The following is a 25,953-nucleotide window of genomic DNA, read 5'->3' as shown; positions in this document are numbered from 1 at the left end:
GCCCTCAGAAGTTATTCTGGACAATACCTCCCCATCTTCCAAAGGTGAGTCTGAATTCTTATATCAGTGCTGAACATTTGCATGGCAATATCCCAGAATTCCTCTATGGACTCTAAGTGAGGAATGGCAGAAAGGCACAAGCATCTCCCCTTTCATTTTGATTGATGCAATTTATTTCTGTTTTCATCAACATGGCTAACAGAAATTAACTCTGAAGCAAGCTTCCTTCCAAGTCTTTGATTATCAGATGTTTGTGGCATTGGTGGAAATGCTAGGAGTGGAGTTTAGTATAAGGACTCTCAAAATTACCCTGATGTTTAGCAGCCTAAATGGCAATGTTTCCCACAAACGAGAGCCACCATCAGCGAGAAGACCATTTTTATGCTTTCAAACAATGTAAGGAATAAAAAGCACATTTTAGTTTAAAAACCAAAAATGCTTTTGAAAACAATTTGAGGGAGGGTGTAATTGACTTTTTTTAAAGTCTTAATTTGCTGGTTTTGAAAGCCAGAGTAATTTTGTGTTCTACCTTCAAAGGTTAAACTTATCATTTGAGCCTGAACAAAATTTTCTTTGTATCTGTATAGATGTGTCTATCCAGCTGTCTCTCTCCCTGTCTCCTACAACAGCTAGAAGGGGCTCTGAAGCCCTCCTCTGGCCTTCACAGGCAACAGGAGCATATGTAGTTCTCACACATACCTGAAGGCAAACACTCATACACAAAAAGCTAAAATAAATCCTAAAACTTTTAAATATTAACGAGAGACCCCAGGGTGGTTCCTGTGGAATATGAACTCAAGCTTCAGCTTTGTACTACCCTGATGGATCATGTCCTTATGCTAAGCCACTTAGCCCCACCCACCCACCCCAGCCTCGTCTGCAAGCTAGAAAGCTGGGCATATGGATAACTACTTTCTGAAATATCATGAAAAGTAAAAGAAAATGTTCTGAAAGCAGCATGTCGGGCTGGAGGAGTGTCTTGGCTTGTCAAATGCTCATCCGGCATTTAGAAAGCCAGGTCTATCACTGTTTAAATTCAGCATAGCACTGCATGCCTTTAATTCCAGCACACAGAAAGCTAAGGCAGAAAGATTATTGTGAGTTCACCACGGTCAGCCTGGACTACATAAGAGCCTGTCTTCGGACAAAAAGCTGATGGAGGGCAGAGCAATCCCAAACATAACCAAACATGATGAAAGGCACTGTGTAAATGCAAGTGGGTTGTGGTTTTTGTTGTTGTTGTTGTTGTTGTTTGCTTTAAAAATAAAAAACAAAATGAAACAAAGAAAAAAATGTAATTCCACCCCCCCCCAGCAAAAGTCATTGGTTTGAGGGAGCTGAAATGTAGCTTAGGTGTTTGCCTAGCATGAGCAAAGCCCTAGTTCAATCCCAAGTGCTGCAAAAGCTAGGCGTGGTGGTCAACACCTTGTGACACCTTCTAGCACTTGGGAGATGGAAGCAGGAGGATCATAAGTTCAAGGTCATCTCTGGCCACTGAGAAAATCTGAGGTCTACCTTGGGCAAAACAAGAAAGACCCTGTATAAAAAAAAAAAAAAGAAAGAAAAAGAAAAAGAAAAAGAAAAAAAAGGATGATTTAAATGATGTATTTTTCTCACTTATCTGTCACATTGTAACTGAACAGAACATTATTTTGTTTGGCAAATATTTATGAAAACTTGAGACTGATAACAGCAGTGAGCTATGGTCTATGAGTATAAACACATTTTAAAATGTGCCTTAGTGGTTTCCCCATATGCATGTCTGTATGAGGGTGTCAGATCCACTGGAACTGAAACATAAAGACAGATTTAAACTGCCATGTTGGTGCTGGGAATTGAACCTGGGTCCTCTGGAAGAGCAGCCAGTGCTCTTAACCATTGAACCATGTCTGTGTCCCAAAGACAACTGTTTTAGAGGGCAGCTTGACAGGTGCATTACACCCATGCTGTAAAAAACAATAGGAATTGCTTTCCCATTGGGACCTACGACCTTGCCAGGCACAGTTTTTGGCCTGGCTTACAGTACCAGCCATGAATTCCCTCTTGTGAAGCAGACCTTAAATCCAACTGGAAGGCTGCTGGTCTTACCCACAATAGCAGAGCCGGCCATTGCACAAACAGGTACATCTGCCTAGCATGTTGGTATCTCAGCATGCAGGACTCATAGGCAAACAGGAACATTGGTGATGGTGCTCCACCAGCAGCCCACATGGTCCCTTCTGGCATTATGGGCACACATAGGTCCCATTGGTGACTGAGATGCTGTTCCATGGGCAAAGTTTGTACTTCCTTCATTAGAAGTCATATCTGGGGCTCTTCTCGTTTTGATTGCTTACTTGTTTGAACTAGTGTAGGGATGAGACATCCTGGCCAGTAGCCCTGCACTGAGCTATATCCTGGTATTATTCTTCAAGGGTGGCTTCCAGAGCTTAAATATTAGAGATATTAGGAGACAGAATTTTAGTTCTACCTAAAAACAAAACCAGCCACTCCAGCCAACTCCCCCAGTTAACCCTCTCAATCCCCTTGAATTTTACCAAAACACCATGACGTAACATGTCCTTCCGCCATGACAGACTGAATATTCTAGAGCCGTACTTTCCCAGACTTCTTGCAGCAAAGGCTTGGCTTAGGACAGGATTCGAACCAACAGGAAGGTAAAGTGAGACCCACCATAGGGCTTCTTGGACAAGACCTGGTCTCCAACACCATTCACTGCCTGCCCTTGCCCACAGGCGTGTGAAGTTAGGCCCTGGGCTGTATGACTTCTGGCTCAAGGATGGGAAGTTCCAGTCTCGGAGGAAACTGTTGCACATCGTCACCACACAGTGACATGAACACACATCACCGTGGCCCTCACTCCTCCTGCCTCTCTAACAAATACCACTTAGAACAGTGGTTCTCCACCTTCCTAATGGCGCTACCCTTTCAGTTCCTCCACCTTCCTAATGGTGCTACCCTTTCAGTTCCTCCACCTTCCTAATGGTGCTACCCTTTTAGTTCCCCGTGTCGTGGTGACTCCCCCCCCACCATAAAACTATTTTTTTTCCCACTTACAACTGTAACTCTTCTACTGTTATAAATAAAAATGTAAATATCTGATATGCAGGTGGTTTTAGGTGACTCCTGTGAAAGGGTGGTTTGTCCCTCCAAACAGGTCATGACCCAGAGGTCGAGAATCACTGACTTAGAAGCACCTTGCCAGGGGCTGGGAAGATGGCTCAGAGGTTAAGGGCACTAACTGCTCCTCCAGAGGTCCTGAGTTCAATTCCCAGCAACCACATGGTGGCTCACAACCATCTATAATGTGAACTGATGCCCTCTTCTGACCTGCAGGTGTACATGCAGGCAGAGCACTGTATACATAATAAATAATAAATAATCTTACAAACAAACAAACAAACAAAAACAGAAATAAATAGAAGCACCTTGCCATTGAGGATTTCACCCAGTCTTCCTGAGCTGACCTGACCAAATGACACGGTATAAGGAACAGTTGCCCCCAGAACCCAGCAGCATGGCAGGAGCAGAGCCAAGCTGGACCTGAAGCCTTCTAAATGCAAGCCAGGCCCTCTGTCCCGATTCTACACCTCCTGGATTGGCAGAGGGCAGGGAAGACAAATACACTATGACAGCAGATTGTCCAGCCCTCTCCCAGGTCCCATTCACATGCCCCTGGTGTGTCAAAGTCCAAGCTCCAAGCTGGAACTCAGAACAAACTTCTGTGATGCTGGCTAGGGCTCAGGGTGGGCTTTAAAAAAGTGTTTGCTCTTAGGCAAATTGGCTTGGGTTCAAAAGGTAAATCCAAGCTAATCAATAGTCAGTTTTATAACTCACCTCAAAGAAACCTAATATTCATTTGAATGTATGCAGTAGTGCTAATGTCAGCCACCACGCACTCCAATGATTTAAAGGAGATATGTAGCCTTGAGTCACATCCGCCAGTATGGAGTTGGAAGATGGACTTAGTTACTTTATCAAGTGCCTGGTCTGTCTTTAATTAGCATACAAAGCAGGGGCTGGGGGAGGGATACAGAGCAGTTTCTTAGCTCTTGGGAAAGTATTGTCCTTGTTTCTTTGGGAGAAAGAAAATAGCTGGAACCAATCAGACTGCTCCAAGATCAAATGGTGGGAAAGTTGGACAGGAGAAGCGAAAGGAGGAAAAAAATTTCTCCATGACAGGCCTGTGGACATGACTATTGTGAGGCTAATCAGAAATACAATGACCTCATCTCAAAGCTGCATTCCCAGAGCTCAGCAAGAGGGATTGCCCAGGCAACCAAAGTGCAGTTCCTCGTGTGCTTTGGGAGGCTAGAGAAGACTATCCAGTGGGTTTGTTTGACGATACTCATCTGTGTGCCACCCACACCAAGAGAGCCACCACGATGCCCAGACCCATCAGTTGGTTCACCAGGTACAAAGAGAGAGAGAGCCTAAGTGAAGGCAGCTTTTATGACATTTGGGGAGGTTTCCAAAGTTCTTTAAATTGTTTACATAAAAATGTTTTTTAAAATTGTATTTCCCTTGTTGTGTGCTGGAGTATCTTCCGGGTATATTCCAAGGAGTGGAATAGCTGGGTCTTGAGGAAGCCCTATTCCCATTTTTCTGAGATAGCACCAGATAGATTTCCAAAGTGGCTGTACTAGTTTGCCTTCCCACCAGCAATGAAGGAACATTCCTCTCTCCCCACATTCTCGCCAGCTTGTGGTGTCGCTTGAATTTTTGATCTTAGCCATTCTGATGGGTGTAAGATGGAATCTCAGAGTTGTTTTGATTTGCATTTCCCTGATGACTAAGGAGGTTGAGCATTTCTTTAAGTGTTTCTCAGCCATTTGATATACTCACTTATATCTGCATACTAGCCCAAGGGGCATGTCCCACGAAAGTCTTCACTTACCAGGAAACTGGGACAGAGGGGAGGACATCCTATTGGGACTCTAGATGAGAGAAGCATGGGAGAATATCAAAGTAGAAGGATCCAGAGGGTCCTAGAAACCTACAAGTAGAAAATTATGATAGGCAGATTTGGGCCCAGGGGTCCCGCTCAAACTAAGGCACCAGCCAAGGACAATACAGACGGTAATTTTAAACCCCTACCCAGATCTAGCCAATGGTCAGAGCATTCTCCACAGTTGAGTGGAGAGTGGGATATGACTTTCTTACGTGCTCTGGTGCCTCACATTTGACCATGTCCCCTGGAGGGGGAGACCTGGTGGCACTCAGAGGAAGGACAGCAGGTTGCCAAGAAGAGACTTGATACCCTATGAGCATATACAGGGGGAGGTAATCCCCCTCAGGAACAGTCATAGGGGAGGGGAATAAGGGGAAAATGGGAGGGAGGGAAGAATGGGAGGATACAAGGGATGGGATAACCATTGAGATGTAACAAGAATAAATTAATAAAAAAATTTTTTTAATTGTATTTTCCTAGAGTTAAAATAATTGTAGGAAACAGCATTTCTTTCTCATAATCTAGAGTTGGACATGATCTTTAAGGTCTAAAGATAAAATGGATTTATTATCTAATAAGGAAGAATACATGAATTGCAGAAAAAAATCGAATTATACCTCTCTGGATTCACTAGATACATAATTTACATTGCAACAAGTTTGCTGGTTGGGGCACTGGTGAAACACAGTGCTGTATGAAATGGTCCATCCAGTGTTTCTTTGGGGGATGCAAATAGAAGCTTAGCCAATAGCAAGCATGCTTTGGAAATTCAATAATGTTGGCATTCTAGGAGATGATTAAGGAAACTGAGAAACTATAACCCGACACGTTGTACATGGTCTCACTGCTTTCCCCTCCCTACAATTTGAATTATTACAAAGTGAATTTTAAATAGTCAGTTGATTGCAGATTGTTAGGTTGTTACCGTAAGGGGAATATAACGCTTAGCGAGAAGACAACATCAGTTCAAGAAAGTGAGTCTTCAGCCCTGCAGAGACACAAGGCCTAGCTGTTACCAGCTTCTGGCACTCAGCGGTAGGAGAGTCCTGCCTTGAATACTAATCAAATGGGAATGATCATACGCTAATGTTCTTCTATAATTCCTTTCTTTAAAATTCATAACAAGGAAACACATTCTTCTAAGAGCTTTGACGAAGGTAATGTTACTGATCTTAGCATTCCGTCTGACCCTCATTTTACTGAACTCTACTTTTGATGAAGTGGTGTTTTTGTGGTATGGCTGTTTAGAACAGCTAATGCTGTGGTGTGCTCATTTCTTCTGTGGGTGAGGGTCACCTCCCGCGTGCTGCTCATGTGGACTACTCCACTGCACTGAGTGACGGCATTACACTTCCCCTGTTTATTCAAGAAACAAATACCAAGTGTCACTTCCTGCACATAAATTTTGGTTGCTTTTGTGAATTCTGAGCCTGGGATTTCATAGTGATTTAGTTGGATCTTAGAGAATAAAAGTGAACATTGTACAGAACCGAGGTTAACACATTTGGCTCCCTGCTCACATTTATTGGGGCTAAAGAGACTGAAACAATTTTCTTTTCAAAGAATTGGGGGGAAAATATAATACAACAGCAATTTAAGTAAGCACTTGACAAAACTTCCTGGATCATGAACCTACATGAGATGTACTAGCCTGTAGATATCAATTCAGACAGCTTTACAAAATGTCATTTATCTAAGGCATTTCTGAACAGCCACATATGTGTACACATTTCACGTACATAAAAGTCATCTGTTCACAGACAGAGAGATAAGTTCTTCAGGAGCACTGGGTACAGAAGGCTAAAGCGGCACACAATTTAATTATTGAGTAATTTTAAAGAGGAAATTTGGTGTTCCAAGAAACAGTTTTGTACATCCGAAAAATCAATGAGGATTTCCCACATGAATGGAGAAGATTATTTTGTGATGAAGACTACAACAAAATTCACACTGGATTATTCGCTTTCCAAAGGCCACTGTCAAAGTACAGATTTCAAGTCCAGAGCAAATACCCATAGCGTGAACAAACAGGACGGCTAAGACGCTAACACTTGCTACCGTATGGCTTTCCTCTTCTCTAATGTATTCCAAGAGGAGAAACCTCAGAGGTGGCAGGATCTGGATGATGTACCATTGTATCCAATGAGATTTCTGGAAGGTGGGTTATTACACCCAGATGTGAACCTGGTGGGCTTCTAAATCTATTTCACTCAATAGACTAGAAAATTTGTGTCACAGCCAAACACTTGTTATAGGAATCTTCGTAAACCAGGAAGGGGGAGCTTAGGCATAGAGGAAGGAAAGCCTTCAGAGGCCAGTTACCCAAAGTGAAAAACACCAGCCTCCCCCATCACAGTTGCCACCATGTTTCTTTGTAAACACAGTCAGGCTGGGCTGGCATTGTGCCGTGGGATGTGCCAGAGATACACACACTTGGGTCATAGCTATCAAATTCTGCAGTAGATTCAGACATATTCTCTCGCACACATTTTGCCATGTAAGGAAGAAAACACCATTATTCAGGCACTTTGCAACATTTAAAAAAAAGTTATGTAAAATCAGTTTGACAAACAACCCTTCCCCACCCCCGCAAGCAAAAAAAAAAAAAAAAAAAAAAAAAAATCAAAACTAACACTTTTATAAAAAAAATCTCTACGAAGGCAATTTCCCTCAAATATGCCAGGGAAACAGCACAGACATTATCTTCCACCTCTACCTCAAATCCACCGGCTCTTACTTCAGAGAGAAGAGCATTTCAGGTTACATGAAATCTGCCCCAGTTAGAAGCAAGCGACCTCAGAGAACTTACTAACGGTGGCGCTTGTTGTCACTGCTGATGCTCTTGCTAGGAAATTCGATTTCAGCTGAGTTTCTATAATCCCCTGAGCTGTGACAAATGCCCCTCTCCTCCAGGGCGGCAGTTGACTATGTCCGCAAGTTACCCTCTCAGATAGATCCGCAGTCATATTCAGAGTAGTGTGATGAAATACCCTTTCAGAAGGGAGATTTGTTTTTCCTGAAGTGCTTACACAGTCAATAGAAAACAGAGCCACTTTATAAGGAGATGTTTCTAATAAATGATTAAGTTTCCCAGAGTTCTATGTTTTACACAAACTGTGAATAAAAAAGTATACAGCCAATGAATGTATTATACACACATCAGATACTAATATACACATGGGAGTTAAGATCCTTGGCTATATACATTACATTTCACTGCAGAGGCAAGGCATCAGTCTTTGATAACAGTTCCAGGATAGCAGCAGTTGAACAATCTAGTCACCTAGTTAGGAAAACAGAACAGGCCCTGAATAGTCTCCCGGTTAACGCGGAACACCCACAGTTCCTACCAAGCACCAGGCTGCTTTGCTAATGGCAACTGTATAACCCTGGCCCTGGAGAAAATACATTTGTCTCTTCAAAAGCTACTTGCTGACTAGTGGCACAATGGGGCTGGGGCAGGACGAGTCACACTGAAGTGACACGGATCGGAACTACTGAAGACGCGTGGACGGTTTCCACTTGATTTCTTGTTGTCATCGTCTTATCCCTTTCTGGAGGACACAGAAAGTACTTTGAGTGTCTGGACAGCTCCCGGGAGAAGGAGACTAAATTAGGCTGAGCAAAGGGCTGCTCTAAATTGTGTCTGAAAGTACATAAATAACCCGATTATCACTTTACAGAGGCATGGAACTGTGCTAAGCGTTGTTTTAAAAGCTTTGTTTTTTGAGTCCACCCTCCTGGGTAAGCTTACAAGGAAAACTCACATGTGTACTAAGCAAACAAAACAAAACAAAACAAAAAACCTTTTTATGCTGATGTAGCGATCATTTTAGTCATAGAAAGGGACAGGATCTCTTAAATAATCTTAGTTTGGGTTATCTGTTGGACACCTCCATGCATGCCCAGTGGGAGTCACATGGATCCTGTATGGGTGGATGAACTGTAATGTGTATTGCTGATCTATACTCTCCAGTCCAACTCCTAATCTGTTGGGAATAAGACCACAGAGCCCAAGAAAGGACCCTGCTGTCTATGACAAAGGCTTTGAAGCTTTCCTACTCACATCCCATATAAAACACTTTTATAGGCCACAGCTGCAGGCTGACTGAGTGGTGAGCCAGTTACCTTAGGAGAATAACATCTGCCAAACAACAGACACTAAATGAGGCCATGTTGTCTTACAAGTTACAACCGTTTCCTGGGAAGGGACAACTCCCTCTGAACAGCAGTTTCTCCTGCCTGAAGATGAGATCACACAGGGAGAGGGCGATTGTGTTTCTGCCAAGTCACTGTGGGAACACTGAAGAAGTGCACGCAGTAGCTGGCACAGGCACGCCAGCCAGTGCATCAACTCCTGAGATAAGCAGCCGGCTCCACTGCTCATAGAACTTGTTGTTATGTAGTCTTATGCTTCCCCTCCGACTCTGGGACTCTGCATGTGTCTCGTGGCAGTGGAATCAACGCAGACCTTTGTTCAGTTTGCAATGCCACCAAGCATGACAATACCATTACCACAGTGACTATTCACACAGGCTCCTTGGTTTGGATGGAAGACGAGCAACCTGGTGGGGTCCCTTGGATGGTAAGATGATGACATGTAAGGGTCTCCCAGGGGGAGGCAGAGCTCCTGACCTGCTCCACAGACACAGTCTGCATCGCCACCGGGCTGCTTCTGGCTTCACGGGAACACTCGCACCTGAGACTTGGCCTTTCCCAACGCTGAATGCTTGCAGGCGGCTTCAAAGTCTGGACACAGAGGCACTTCCAAAGTTTGGCAAGGAGGAGGAGGCAAGGTCGCTAAGTGGGGCTTTATCGCTGTGCTGTCTCACATAACCCAGATGTGTGCGCAGGTGACTTTACGTTGTAGATGGATCGTGCTTCTTCTTCTTGCCTCGACAGGACTTGCAGACACAGCAGATTATACATGGAGAAGCCAGAAGCAGCAGGGGTGAAGTCACCAGGGCGATGACACCTAATCCCACAAGGATCCCTACCACCTGGAGATTGAGAGGAATACATCATCTTAGATGTGCACAAGCCCCCAGGTCCAACAGCCTCTATGGTCCGAATGCTTATGTCCCCTCCTAAATCCCTGAGTATTGGGACCCTAATACTCAGTGTGATGGCATATGGATAGGGTGCCCCAGGTGATACTGTGGGGCCTTGGTGACACCGGGGAGCGTAAGAGCTTGCCTCTATTCTCAGCTTCCTACCGCAGGAGAACACAGCAAGAAAATATCATCTACGAACCAGAAAGAGTGCCATGAGTGTAACTCCTCACTGCCAACATGTCTGGGTTTAGAATCATGTAGGAAACACATCTCTGGATGTGGGGAAGGAGTAGCATTGCCAGACAGGATTAACCGGGGAGGGAAGATGTGTGACAACATCCCATGGGCTGAGCATCGCATTCAGTAATAAAAAGTAAAAAAAGAAGAAAGTCAAATGAATGCTAGTATCCCCCTCTCCCTGACTCCTGTTCTGCTGAGGTATGGGCCCTGCCATGCCCCCACCACCACCACCACGATAGACTGTACTCCCTCAAACCGTGAGCCAAATCAAAGGCTTGCTTCTTTAAATCCTGAAACAAGCAACCAACACAGGGGCCCTGAGAAGGACCTTCCTGGGTTGATATCTGGACCTCAGACTCCCAGCATCCAGAACTGGAAAGAAGCATCCTTGCTGCTTCAGTCACCCAGACTATGATAATCTGTTAGACGGATGACTAGGATATTGTCTCAGGCACATTTACCAACGCTCTAAACTAGACACAAACTACAAAAGTACAAAGGGCTAAATCAAGGGGGAGAACGAACCAAATGCTACTCAAGCTTAACCATTAACTCTAAATCCTGAACTGTGGGTGATGGCTTGTTCTCTACCGGGGCTTCCTCAACAGTTTCACAGGGACACGAATAATGATCATTAGGATATGAGCATTGGTTTCTTCAAAGGGAACAGAGCCTTTGACAAATACAAAACACTATTAAAAAAAAAAAAAACAAGCCACAATTCCCTTTGAACCTGCCACATAAACACACAATGACATGTACAGTGGGATCTGAGCCCTGGCAGGAGCCCACAGTACTGGAGAACTCTCCTTTGATGGTTAATGTGCTCCAACTCCTTATAGGAAACTCCTCCCATGTTTTGCAAGAGCAAAGAATGTGGGTATTGACTTGGCTGGTGACTCTAACACTCAGCTCTCTGGTGCCTCTGTCTCTCAATAATTGCTCTTGAGTTAACTTCAGGCAGCTGCTCCATGGTTCTCTGCCCTCCTTGTACCAGAACCTCCCAGGAGGGCATGGGAAAGCAAGGAAGCCTTTCTAAGTCCAACGTATCTCATGTTTCCTTAAGGTGGAAGGTACCTGTGTTCGGTTCCACATCACCGATGCTCTCGAGTGGCCGAGCTTATTCCTGCATGGCCCTTTGTCATAATGCCTGAGGAATATGTCATTCTGGAAAAAAACAAACAAACAAACAAACAAAAAACAAAGAGTTGCAGTGATCGCACACTGTGGACTTGAGAGGTGGATACAAAGTGCAGGAGTCACCTAATGCTCTGAATGCCTTTCCCTAGGAATCCCAAGGCTGCGCCCTTCCACATGTCTCACAGTTGTGTAAATCAGCAGGGAGACAAAGCAGAATGAATTCTCGGCTGAGGCAACAGGAAAAGGAATGACCCGATTAACCATCTCAGACAGGTAACCGACAGCGGGCTGTAGCAGAGGTGTGCGACGGAATGTGAGAACGGCAAGCCAGGAGCAAACCCGGTGTGAGAAATGCCAGCAGCCGACAGATGATGGTGGAGGGGAAGCCAGTCCTGAGATAATAAGGATGTAATAAACTAAATGAGGAAACAAGGAAACAGGATCCTGAATGAGGAAGAAGACTGTGGCTTTGGTGGGAGACATAACTCAAGAGATGGACTTTAGAGGGTAGAGATGAGCTACAGTCCGGACATGCTTAACTTGACATCCAAGCAATGCACCCAGGAGCAGCTCATTGTTTATAGCTGGTCTTTGAAGGAGAGACTTGGGTATCAGTATACATAAAGGGGGGGGGTGGAATTACAGACCTTAATGAGATTGTCTAGAAGAGAAGTGGACTGAGGGGCAAATTTGTTCAGAGAAGACATGAGTAGGTAAGGAGTCTGCAAAGGAAACTGAGGTACGGCCAGAAAGCTGAAGTCAGAAGGGATGTAAAACCTTGGGAAGAATACAGCCAGGATATGGTCACATGGCAACTTGCATGTCCTGTGATGACTGGAGGAAAACAGATGTCAACCACAAGAAGTGACTGGGTTCAGTGGAAGTGTGGCTTCCGAAAACTAGAGAGAACAGTCAGGTCAGCTTGAGGAAAGACTAGTTCATCTCTAAATGGCACACAACGGACAGAATAAAACGCTGAAGGAACAGAAAAGAAGTTGAGGTCACATGAAAGAGAAAAGAGAACTGAAGGTGACAAGTCTGTGAGAATCCACTCAGCCTCTGACATGGATGAAGGCAGGAGCAAACTCACTGGCTAGCATACTCAGTCTCTGTTTGGTGGCTGCCTCAGACTTGGACCTTAGACAAATCCCCCTTTCTTTGTCCTACGTTCTCAACTTGCCCGCAAACACATCAACACCGTGTGACATTGAATACTGCCCTGCAGGAAATCAATTTTTCCACAAGCCGAAGCCCTCCTCTAAAACAGAGAAAGGGAGAGCCCAGGGCACAGGGACAGAAGAGCAGGCTTCCACATCTGAAGGCCATGTGCTCAGACAGTTCACATCTGTCCCATTTCGTCTTGGGGGCCCACACAGCATGAGTGTCGGAACAGAGTGTTCTAGGACAACACACCATCCCCGAGACATGTTCCTGCTGAAGGATGGAGATCTGCTGCACACATTTGGTCTCTTATATTCTTTCGTCCTAAAGAGGGCTGGATGGACTCAGCTGCCTTGTGGATAGAAACCCAGTTTATGGCCTGGTGACACCAAGGAGAGAACCCAAGGATCTCTTTTTAATGTGTAGATCGTGTTAAAATACCACACACACACATACACACACACACACACACTTGTCACCTGAAGGACTACGTTGGAGCAAAGTTATTCAAAGTGGAAACCACCTGTGAGCCATTTAAATTCTTTCATCTACAACATGTCCCTTCAACTCTTTAATCTGATGCGCGTCCATTAAAAAGACCGAGCTAACAGATATCCTCAAGATGTCCTCAACAACTTACCTAGTTTTCAGCTGGAGTGCCAGTGGGCATTCCATTAGTGACACCTTCATTCCTGGCACTGCTTAAGATACCATGGCACAAAAAAAAAAAAAAAAAAAAAACCTGCTAGTTGAATGAAAGCCAACCATACAGCAAAAGGAAGAGCTGATAAAAAAAAGACCCCAATGTAAGTGTGTACTGGCTGGTTTTATGTCATGTGACACAAGCTAGAGTCATCAGAGGAGGGAACCTCGATTGAAAAAATGGCCCCATGGGATCTGGCTGTAGGTTAAGCCTGTGGGGCATTTTCTTAGTTAGTATTTGATATGGGAGGTCCCAGTCCATTATGGTGTCACCCTTAGGCTTGCCGTCTTGGGTTCTATTTTCAAAAGCAGGCTGAGCAAGCCGTGAAGAACAAGGCAGTAGGTAGCACCCCTCCCTGGCTTCTGTAGCAGCTCCTGTCTCCAGGTCGCTGACCTGCTTGAGTTCCTGTCCTGACTTCATTTGATGATGAACTGTGATGTGGAAGAGCAAACTGAATAAACTCTTCCCTCCCCCAAATTTCTCCAGCCATGGTGTTTCATCACAGCAACCTTAACTAAGGCAAGTGTGGCTGATGTCTTACACCAATATGGACACACACTATAGCTTCAAATTGCCCGGAACAGCTCGCACCACCTTGAACTTTAAACAATTGGAATGAAGTACATCTTTCTCATGCTGAGGTCTCACCTTGCCATTGGACTGAATGAAAATGCAGCTGAAGTCGAGAAGACACACTGTTGGGTGGGGAGGGAGACCAGTCATTGGACAAGTCCCAGGATCTAGTAAGTGGCAAGGCTGCAGTACGTCCCTGTCACCCCAACACATAAGACACAGGAAGCAGGGGACACCGGCCATCTGAATGGCTTTTCTGATTGCAATAGGCAGAAGGCCCCTTGAAGATGCTCATGGCCGAGTCTCCAGTGAACATGTCTGCCTGTGTAATTATGTGAAGGACCTCACATGGGGAAGGTGATCCTTTGTGCTCCAAATGCGTCTGGTCTCATTTCATGGGTCTTTATAGAGAGGCAATGTCTCCTGGCTGTGGTCAGTGGGACCACAGGGGGGACAGAGAGACATGATGTCACTGCCTCAGGAGAGAAAGAAATGGGATCACAAGTCTAGCATTGCAAGCAACCCCATGTCTAGGAGAGAGAAAAGCAAAGAAACAGATTCTCATCTGTCTGCAGACAGTATTGCTGCCCTGTGAGTACCACAATCCAGTGAGACATATACTGTATTTCTAACGTACAGACATAGAAAATAATTCAATGTTGCTTTAAGCCGGAAAGTCTGTGGCCACTTGTACAACAATATAAAACAAATGCACACACAGCTATTTGCACTAGAGATCATTTCCTCCAAAGCATAAGATGACCCTAAAACAAAAACATGTCTGAAAGCTTAAGGGGCACACCTAAGGTAACACCAACAGGTTTAATAGTGTCTGACATAGCAATAGTGCTGGAGACACGGCTCAGTGGCAGGGTGCTTGCCTGGCTTGCACAAGGACTGAGTCCAATGCCCAGGACCATGAAACAAAGAAAACAAAGGGAAAGAGGAAGTGAGGAGAAGTAAAAAGAAAGAAGGAGGGAAGAAGAAAGACAGGAAATTAAGGAAAGACAGGCCAGGCTTAGGAAATCTGAACAAGAAAAACAAATTCCTTTTGCCAGGTAAGAAGAGGCTCCACTGTTAAAGGGGAGGCCTGTGGGGCTCTGACTTTGGCTCTGACAGAGCAGAGGGGGTGGGGGTGGGGAAGGGGGTGGCCAGCCCCTTCCCAGGAGAACGTACGTCCAGGTTCTGCAGACAGTACCAACAGAACGTGTGCTTGCAGCTCTTGCACATCATCTGAGCACAGCCCTCATTGCGCTCAATGAAAATACGGCAAACCGGGCATTGCTTGATGGGGGCTTCTGCGTCTGTCCCGAAGAGGGCCCTGAAACGAGGCAGATGAGATGCAGTCAGGCACTGTCACCCACCTGATTGCCACAGGCTGTTAAGTGGCTGGCTAATAAGTTAGCCTGTTTGCTGTCTTTAATTCACTTCCAAAGTCAGGGGTGAGAGTGGGGGAAAAAAAAAAAGGAGACATGGATTATCAGTTGTTCAGAAAGCCCAACAAGAAAGAATTTATTTATCTTGGCTCCTAATGAATTATATAATTACACTTTCTACAGCTGGCTAACTTTATTGCTTTGCCAAATTAATACTTCATTCTCAGATCACGCACTCTGTGTACAAGAAGCACGTGGAGGGAGGTAAGACTGTTAGAGACCCTAACTTGGGATCTGAACGGGGTGCAGTGTGCGTAATGACCTACTTACTGAATAAGGGGGAGGGGTGGGACTCATTTAGAGATGGCCAATAATTATTGAAAAGATCTCCTCCAAGTTGATGAAGCCAGCACGCAACCACAGCAGAAAGGGACACAGAACTGAGTGGTTCAAGTTGGGGCAGGACAGGATCAGAACCTTCATGCACCCTAATGACCATGCACCGAAACCACCAGAGACATCACAGTTCCCAAACTGTCGACAAATCTATGTCAGAAGCAGTGCTGGAAATACCCTTATATAGGAGAGACAGTATTTCTGTTTTAATATTCTCCTTTAGGCTGGTGAGATGGCTCAGCAGTTAAATGTACTTGCCGACAAGCCTGATGACCTGAGTTTAATCCCTGGGACCTACATGGTGAAAGGGAGGGGGGAACCTCTCACAAGTTGTCCTCTGAGTTCCACACATAAGTCATGGCACAGCCCCTCACCCCGGACACAGGGTAAATGAGTAAATGTAATTTTTTTAAGAATGAGATACAGACCCATAAAAGGCTGAGTGTTTTATATGAGGCTACCTGGAGGCAAAGAACAGAGTCAAAACTTAAATCCCATCCCCCCCCCCTTCTCTGAGCCTTTTAAACTTACCCAGGGGGCTAACTACTTGGAAGACCTTGCTTTAAATGTGCCGGGATGGCGCATGGCAGCGTGTGTATCAGAGTTCTCTTTCTTCTGTGCTTGGTATGACATCCAAGCATAGCACCACAGTCAGGCAGCGTGACTATTCCTGAAGACCAGTTCTGTGTGCTCTCAGGGCACTGGGTGAGTAAGCCAACTGGCCTGCAACACTGCTGTTTTGTTCTTGCTCGTGCAGAACAGCCATAGCCTCAAGCAAAGCATGGGATCTGACACAAAGGTCTCTCACTCCACTCCTGGCTGCTGCCATAAAAACCTTCCATACAAAACTGATTGAGTTGCTTCTCAGCATAACAAAATCTCTGTCCTGGCACCAATTTTTCATAGCGTAAAGCATTAGGAAAGAATCCCTCTTCCCATGTTTTCTAAGCATTAGGGAGACAATCCGTATGTCCGTGTGCACTGTAGGATCGGCATACTCCATGAACTGGGCATTTAGTCAGGTAAGATCATATCTCTCTTATTCTGTAAATAGGAAGGATGGGCCACACCAGTGATGGGTAAACGTGGTTTCTTAGCAAACAGCTATGTACAAGCCATGACTTTCTGCTGAGATCTACAGAGCATAGGGCCTCTCTACCCAAAGTGAGTGATCTCAAACAAACTCAGCATGACCCAGGAGGTCGTCCTTAGGACCAAAGATGGAATTCCTTTTAGACATACTGCTCTGGTTAGGGTCTGTTCCCACGTTACTCACTCTTTTCAGGACATTTCTACAGAGAATGTCTAAAAGGCATCGTGATGTGACCCCTTCCCAAAGCAGTTTACGTGGAGTTGGAGAAGATCGCTAGGAACAATCTCTGTGACACTCCATCCCTTACCCGTGCTCCGCCACAGCCGACTGACTGTCTTTACAGGAGGATCCCTCGTGCCAAGCATCCTTGCAACAGGAGCAGAATTTCAGGTGGCAAGAAGGGCACTCCACCAGCACGGGCTGGCCTGGGTCTCCCGCTGCAACATGGCACACTGTCTGGCAGTCTGGCACAGGGCACCATGTTCGGAAAGGGTCCATGTGAACCTCTGAAACATAGAAAAAGAAATTGTGATGGGCTTTCTCTCAGCCACATATGAAGCTCTCTTCCCTTCATTTTGTCATTTTACAGACCCACATATGTGTGCCGTAATATCAGCGAGGGAGTGGCTACACTGGGAAGATGCCCGTGCTGTTCAAGCTATTCCCAGACAGTCCATTCCATATGGCTGAAAGCATATTAACAGATAAGGTACTTCTAGTAGCCAGGAGTAAATAGCCATACTATACAACTGCCTTTCCCACAGGGCAGATCAAAGGGCCATTTCTGAGAGGACCTTTGAAGTTTTTCCTATACCAATACTTTTATCTATATGTACACCACATGGACATTGTTCAAGTAAATAAAAACAAATCCACATATATTATTCTATAAAATCCTTATACACCATAGCCCAAATTCATATACTTTTAAAAAATTAATACACTACATCAGACATATAGGGTTTTATGTAGTTGAGCAGACATACAATATATTTATATAGTTGAGCAGTTTATATATTTTTTAAAATATATGACAAATTTATAAAATAATAACATGTATTTGATGAAAAGACAAGACTACAGAATTGTATAAATGAGTGATATTTATAAAACCATGTATGTAGAGACATATTTTGACTGCTCTCAGAAGACTATTGAAGGCAACTGTTTTACCCTGGGATGAAGGTCAAGGGTTGGGTGAAAAGACACAGATTTTCTTTATTATTAATATGGATTTTTAAAATTACACTTATCTACTGTGTACTATGATTGTGGGAATACCACAGAGTGCATGTTCAGAGGGCAAGTTGTAGGAACTGGTCCTCCCCTTCCACCACCTGAGACCCAGGGATTGAGTGCAGGTCTTCTTCAGCCACGGTGGCGAGTGCCTTTACCCACTGAACCGTCCGCCTCATACTCCATGTGGTTTTTTTAAAGGCACAAATATCACATGTATAACTTCCTAAATTTGTTTTTAATCTATTTTCTGAATCTAGGTATAATGGCTCACACTTGTAACCCCAGTGAGGTGTCACTCAGAACGGAAACAGTCTTTTTTCTTGATATAAAAACAAGTTATAACTATCACCCATTTTACCTCCTATGTCATCCTACCTGTCACATCTTCCTGACTGTTCTGAAGTAAAGCACTTGCCAAAAGCACCTTAATAAACTGCCCCCTGAAAGTCACCAGTAAGATCTGTCTGGAGCACCGCCAAGCGGTCCTGGATTGTCTTCTACCTGATGTCTCACCTCCCATTGCCTGCAGCTTAGGCTCTGTCATCTTTCTCTGTTGCGGCCACTATTCTCCCTTCTCCTGTACCACTAATGTTGCTCTTTGTCAGCATCCCTGGATGCTGTCCAAGTGGTACTCCAAGACTCTTCCCACATTCTCCTTATGTATGCCATAACTGAAGCTTAGCTCTCACCTAGACTTTGAGGCATCATCTCTGTCATTAAAAGAGTGAAAATTAGGCATGTCTATTTCTCATTCTTAACTCTGAAAATGACTGATTTCAGGCAATTGTTAGGAACTGGGGCATATAAAATATAAAATTAAGATTCTGAGATTCTGTGCTCACACTGTGAAGATCACTGTATGAAAGGAAAGAGATATATAAAACAATATAACATCTAAAAAAACTATCAGTGCATCTCACAAGATAACAAAAAAGAAATTATTAACAAATAATCTCTGATGGAGTTGAAGACCAGGTAGCTTAGTTTTACAATGAAGCTTAGTTGTTTAGGGGTTAAGATGTTTTTAGGTCTAGATAGATGTTTTAAGTTGATAATGACAAGATGTGATGGAGATTGTTTACATTCAGAATTTTAGATGCACCAAGACAGGAAAGATGTTTTCTTCAAGGCTGTCAATACAAATAACCAAAACACTAAGAATGTAACATTTATATAATTTCTGATTGTGTCATGGCTTTTCTTGCTATAGGTAGCTTATTGTGTATATGTGTAATAATATAAATATATATGTAAAAAATAAAAAATGTTTAATTAATAAAAAGTAAAAATAATTTAAAAACCCACCAAATATCTGTAGAAGTATCCGAAGACAGGGTACTTAATAGCTACTTTCAGAAAGCACTTCCGCTTCTTTCTTATCCACACATCCATAGTAACACTTCCTGTTTTAATCAAGTCTAACATCAGAAGGCAAAGCTGGTTCCGTCTAGTCACAGAACAAAGCAGATAACACACAGTGAGATGAGACAGGCGGAGACTAAGCAAGAAAGGGCAAAGGCACAGATTTTTGAAAAAAAGAAACCCCTCAAGTAGCAACGGTGTAGACAGCCTGCATATGAAGACACAAGAAGGAGAATCTCTATCCAGATGTTAGAAGTCCAGATGTTAGAAGTAAGCTTCTGTACTTAAAAGACACACCCTGATGGGCCCTGGCAGCTTACAAGCCAACTGCATCTCTCCCCAGATCCAAGGTGAGGGGTGCCACACTGGCAGCTTGCTTGACATCAACCATGGCAAATGTATTCACTCCTGGAAACTGGCAAGCATTACCAGCCAGAGGGGTCTCACCTGTAAGACTGTCTATCAGCACATCACACGACACAAGCAAAACTGAGACAAATGCATCAGTTCCTAAAGCCTACATCATCCAGCACAGAAAATCATCGAGCACAGAGCAGGAAAGCAGAAGCAGAAGCTGGAATTGCATCAGTGACAGGGGCCAAACATTTCCCCTTCCTGACTGCCCTGGCTACAGACACACTCATACACCTACAACAAAGCCCACATGTGTACACACCTTGCAGACGGTGTTTGGTTGTACATACTGACTTGGCTTTCATTAATTGCTTGCTGCATGTACTCCTTATCACTTTGACCTCAGTGAAGGTTCTAGGTGTCCTAGCCTGGAGAACAAACCAGTTTCTACCATTTAGTATTCAAGCACATCAAAAGCGGATGCTTCTGGAACCCCTTGCAAAGCACCTCTTCTGCTCTCAGTCAGAGGGGAGGCCCTGTGCATTCCGGTCAACCTCAGCAGGGCTAAACCCAGAGGGTCAGATGAGACACCTGCGAGTTCAGTCTACCATTTGCCACTGTTCCTTAGGACCTGACATGATTACAGCCCAAAGGATGTCTGACCACGCAGCAGGGTGCCCAAAGAACCAGATGGCATCATTTGTGCATAAGAGGTCTGCTTTGAGGGACACTTTTCCCACACAGATACTTGAGCAGGTCTTAGGAGACTTATCAGTAGTGTCCTGGTCATTCACTCCCCTTACTAACGAAGTGGGGTTATCGTCTCTCTACACCATCAATGAGCAAGCTCGTAGAGAAAGACAACTCTGGTCAGACTCCTGCACATCCTCCTGTTTTCTATTTCTGTGTTAAGGGTCCAGAGCTAAGGAGAGTAGGGGTTAAGGGGGAATGGAACAAGCAAGGGAGCAAGTGGCTCAGGGACACAGAAACGGGACCAATGAGAGTTGTAAATCTTGCCACCCAACAGCCACATCTAGACCTTTTACAGCTGCAAATGAAAGATGCTTTTGTGAATGGCAGAAAAAGTGCATGGTGCCTCTGGGCCAGAAGGCACAAAGCATACTTAAGTCAGTCAGTAGCTCTTCTATCTAGTCTCCGGTTTTCCTCACAACTACATAGTGTGAAAGCACACTTTCTACTCTTTCAATAGGCTACTTACTAATTCGGTTAGAATTACTAGAACTTTTGAGACCGCTTCGCTTGTGAGGGTCACTTGACACTGAACGCACGTTAGTCTTGCTTCCATGGTTATTTATAACTCTACATTTAATAAGCACATCTAAGTCCTTTCAGTTGGAATCATAGACAAGCTGTAAAAGTACAGCAGTTTTGATCTGTTTCTAAAGTTTAGTTAAAGGGTGCACACGCAAAGGCTCACCCAAACAAGAAATCACTCAGACTTTACAAAAACAGAAGACAAACCCAGAGTTGCAGGTAACTGAAGTTGGCAAGGGAGGTCCGAACGCTCAAGAACACGGAGTCCTGCACTTAGAGAAGCAACTGTTTATTTAGCCCAACACTTTTCTTCCTCGGAAATGATGTGGTCAAGATTAACATCACTCTCCATCAGACAGTAAACGGAGCAGGCTCTCCACAGCCCCAAGTCAAAGTCCTCAGTTCCTCCCTTTCCCCTGATTCTTGACTTGGAGTAAATTTAAATTCCTTGAAAGAGACCTACAAATATATACTTTTTATTGTGATGTTGTTTAAAGTAAGGGATTGAGAAATCAATTTAATGAGTTGTAAGGGCACGTGTGCACACATTCCTCCAGGTATGGATATCAATATCCTCAGAGGCTCAAGTCCTTTACACAAAATACTGAAGTATCTGCATGCTTTCAGTCCTCCCCAGCTTCCTTAAAACACAGGCTACAGTGTAAATGCTATATGGATAATTGTTATGTTATTTAGGAAATAATGAAAAATGGGTATCAGTACAGAAGCAATCTTTTAAAAATATTTTTTCAATCCAAACTGGGCTAAATCTATGGATGCAGGAACCACAGATAAGAAGGGTTGGTTGCAAAATATATTTCTTACTCTGGGTTGCTGATAACTGGGAAAGCACAATGACTTCCAGGCTGGGGCTCTGTAATCATGTAAGTGGTTTATGAGTGTGTGAAACTCGAGCTGTACTTTGAAAGACCGGCATGCAGTACTCCTCAACAAACTTTACGTTACACAAATCACCATCCCCCAGGCTTTTCTAATCTGAGGTACCCCATCTTCCCTCTCATCCTCAGCAATGGGCCTCCTTTCTCATGTCACCTATGGAAAGAGCACATAGAAGAACAGCTGTGCACATCAGTCTACAAGTCTGCGTGCACTATGACTGAGCCTGCCTCTGGTAACCCAGGATAAAAAAAAAAAGACATTTTAGAGTCAGTCTTCTAAATCTGCAGGCCCAGCCTCCAGAGCCATCTCATCCATCGTCAGCAGTGAGCTCCCCTACCCATATTCCCAAGGATTTCACGTGTACAGTTGTGTCTGCTCCCTCCCCTACATCAACCCGCCTCTCTTCAAACTCAAATCCATATGCAAGATGGTTCACCAGGCAAAGGCACTTGCCACATGCAGCACAGGTCTAGTGATTTGATTTTGATCCTGGAACCCACAGACAGGTGGAAAGAGAGGCCAACTCCACAGGTTTTTTTCCTCTGACTTTCATACTTGCCTTGGCACACATGCCTCTCCCCTCACAGCATGCACACACAACACAATAATAATAAATACACAAATTTAAAAGAAATGCAAATAGGAGGAGACTGGCTGGGAAGAAGGGGTTCAGTGGAAATATGCGTGGTTAGAAGAGGACAATGGGGGAATCGATCCAAGTACATTATATAAATGTATGAATGTTGTGAATTAATGCATATTTTTTAAACTCATAAACCTGCAATATAAGAATTTAGAAAAAAAAGTAGCTCCCCCAAATAGTGACCTTGAAACTTTATGGTGAGCATGACGTGGCATACATGCACAGGACCTAAAGTGATTAATTGTGACATACTTCATTGGAGAGGCAAATTCACAGTCTTGAACCGCGATCACTTCTGCAAAGATCTGGTGACTGAAGGAAAGCCCTGTGGCTGTTTATCTTGTTCATGCAACTATGCAAAGGGAGAAGTGCTATTTCAGACTTCTCACCTTCTGTATTCTTACAATTATTAGGAAATCAAAACAGCCTGCAAAATGAAAACTGCCAGGAAATCCGAGAACTGAATCAGACCCGGATGACTATTTTCAGCTTTCAAAACCCAAATCCAATCAAGCTCAGCACTGGGAAAGGGAGTGAAAGGGGAAGAGAAGAAACAAAACTGAATCTCCAATCTTTGCTTTTCCTGCATGACAACCAGCAGCATTTGACAAGTGCCGTATGCAATTTGTCTTTATTCTGTTGTATACTTTTTCAACCAGCAAGAGTGGTTTTCCTGTCATCCTCCGCCATTGTGAGTCTACTCCAAAAGAGACACCACAGGAATTTTCATTATTGTGGGAAACACTACACACTCAATTTAATTTAATTATCAGCTGACATAAATCAAACTGTATTAACTTCTATGACCCAATACATTTTTAATTATGTGAAAGTTAATTTGCCTTTGATATTTCAAAGTAGTCTTCCACAGATAGTTAAAATGCCATTAAACCAAAAGTAATCAGAATTAACATCTGCTACAGTCAATATAGTCCACATAGCCAGAGTAGCCACCATCAAACAGACTGCTCTCAAGAGAGTTGGAAAGATTTTCAAATTTGGAATAACATCTGAAGTCATTTATTCTAACACTGTTACAAGACCCAAAAAATGTTGCACAACACAAGTTTGATGTGTTTAAGATGTGCCCCTAAGTTATAGCTGACTATCCAGAAGAAGTCATAGTATTAAATAAATTTTAGTTACTGCTACCTCTACAGGACTTTTTTTTTCTCTTTAATATGGCCATGTTGGATGTTCTACCTAAGTGAGTCATGATCCCCTGCAAGATGGTTAGGGAAAGGAGGAATCATGCCTAGAATCAGGTGAATTAGACTAAAGGAGATGGGGATGGTGTCTTGTGTGGGATTTGCACAGACTGTAAGGTTTCTATACAACACTCTAGAACCTAGAAAACTAAAGATGGAAATTTCCAGAAAAAGATGTGGAGTAAGAGGAAGAGAACACAGATGATGCTGATGTGCTCCACTGAAAGAAACAGCTGTTGAGGAACAGGGAACGGAGGAGAAAATGTGCCTGTCAAGGTTTGTGAAGGAGACCATCACTGTCCAGAAGATGGACTCAGACTTGAAGAAGTGTATAGAACTGTAAAAAAAAATTACACAGTTTAAGCTTTTTTATAGATGAGTCACTTATATGAATCTATGTGATGTTAGACAAACCTCAATTTCTTCTTTTATAAAATAAAATAAGTGATCAATGCAAGGTATCTACAGTGGAACAGGTACCTAGACTTTGTAAGTAGAGAAAAAGTCTATGTATCAATAAAACCATTTGATCAACATTGTGGATGAACAGAGAGATGCAACACCATCTACAGAAGACGCCTGGGGCTGCAAAGACTGCCTAATTGTTTGTAACTAGACAGAATGCACTACCACATGTCATGAAGTTGTCAGCCAATCGTGAGTAAAGTTAAACACTGGGAACTCGAACTGCCACAAACCAAAATGCTACCTGAGGCAAGGGCATGATCACATCTGTTGATTTGTTTTCCATGTATAACTCACCCACGAGGTTATTAACCCCACTTGGATGCCAAGGCCTCTTTGGCCAGCTAACTAAAAAGTGTTCTGTTTCCATTACCAACGTGACAACCATTATACCTATGGCAACGTGAAGATGTTCCCTAAGGAAAAGGAGACACAAGAGGAACAGAGAGGAATGTAAAGGCGATTAGGGTTGTTATTGCCACCAACTGTTGATGTTTCAAACAATAAGACATAGGAACAGTCATAGGACATAGCTTATGGACATTGCTATCAGCCGTGTTACACTTGGGCTCACAGTCACTATGTTTAAAATCAAGCAAAACTATACATCATCAGCTAGAACCAATCCACACAAAGTTTTAACTCTGGGATCCAATAGCACTTGTCTTATATTGAGTTATTATATCCGCTATATGTTAAAAAGTAAGAAGTAAAGCCTACTGCTGAGGGCTAGGGAGTGTAGTAGTTGGGGAGGATGGTGGGGGAGAGAGAGGGTATGCTAATGTGTAGGCCACAAGAAAAAGACTCAGCTTGATAATATCAGCCTTACGAATTTAGTTGGTGATCCACCCATGACAGAAGGACAAAGTGGCCCAGAGTTCGTAGACTTTAGGGCCAAGCCAGACTTTAGTTGAAGCACACGAATGACGTCTCCCTGCCACAGGCTTCCCTTCAGCGGCCCTCTTCAAGCTCCCATGGTTTTTCTCCCTTGATTCTCTACCCACATCTCAGAGTAGTTGGAAAAAGCAAGGACAACAGTGGTAACCATCCTGAGCACAGTAGACAAACGTTAATTTCCCCCACACTCATGTCAAGATGGCGACTCCCCATCATGTCGAGGTGGCGACTCCCCATCATGTCGAGGTGGCGACTCCCCATCATGTCGAGGTGGCGACTCCCCATCAAGACCCTGGCCCTTTATGTTCATACTAGATTGGGGTTGAGAATACTCTCAGTGAGACTATGCCAGGCCTATGCAGGAAGCATCTCCCTCAGACTTGCCAAATACTAAAAACGTAGACTATTCCGTTCAGGATTGTTTTTTAAGGGTGGCAGGGGGAATGGACTCCTTGAGAATGCTTGCCAGAGCCAAAAGGAATGAAAATGCACTCCCTGCGGATAGGCTACATAGGGTATGAAAGGAGAAAGAAATGCTGTGAAAACTGCTCCAAAGCCGAAGTCAGACAGACAAATCAGCCCGGCGCCCCGTCAGTTCTACCAGAATAATACACATCCAAAGTCGCAGGTATTGCCATGGCTACAAAAGCAGTACCAAGGGTGGGCAGTGGATACTTTATCATGAGGACCAATAACAATGCTTCTGCTGGTTAATGTTTTAAAATGGTCTTCAAGAGCGAGAAAAATGGTGGTAAGCCTCTATTTTGAGAGTTATTTTTCTTTGTGTTACTATTATGAAACCATCTCACTTTTGCAATACCTCTCTGGACACAGTCCAAATTGAAAATACAAAATAACCGATATAACGAAATTTTCATTTCCTGGTAGTCTGGTTTTTTTTTTTTTTTTTTTTTTAATTGCTT

The 25,953-nt window shown here is 43.8% G+C and overlaps 1 protein-coding gene across 1 annotated transcript in view; it reads right to left on the bottom strand.

Moving 5' to 3' along the window:
- Nucleotides 1-9,628: 9,628 nt before the first annotated feature.
- The window catches only part of Rnf144b (ring finger protein 144B), a 60,991-nt gene continuing 44,666 nt past the window's right edge, over nucleotides 9,629-25,953 (bottom strand). The window contains exons 5-8 of the mRNA XM_051170876.1: nucleotides 16,995-17,193; nucleotides 14,999-15,143; nucleotides 11,323-11,412; nucleotides 9,629-9,951 (exon numbers count right to left, since the gene is read on the bottom strand). Of these exons, the coding sequence (XP_051026833.1) occupies nucleotides 9,811-9,951; nucleotides 11,323-11,412; nucleotides 14,999-15,143; nucleotides 16,995-17,193 (575 nt within the window). The 3' untranslated portion in view covers nucleotides 9,629-9,810. The remainder of the gene's footprint in view (nucleotides 9,952-11,322; nucleotides 11,413-14,998; nucleotides 15,144-16,994; nucleotides 17,194-25,953) is intronic.

Source organism: Acomys russatus, chromosome 3 (assembly GCF_903995435.1).
Source record: "Acomys russatus chromosome 3, mAcoRus1.1, whole genome shotgun sequence".
Classification (NCBI taxonomy): Eukaryota; Metazoa; Chordata; class Mammalia; order Rodentia; family Muridae; genus Acomys; species Acomys russatus.
Note: the sequence above shows the minus strand (reverse complement) of the source record. Positions and strands in the feature narration are given on the sequence as shown.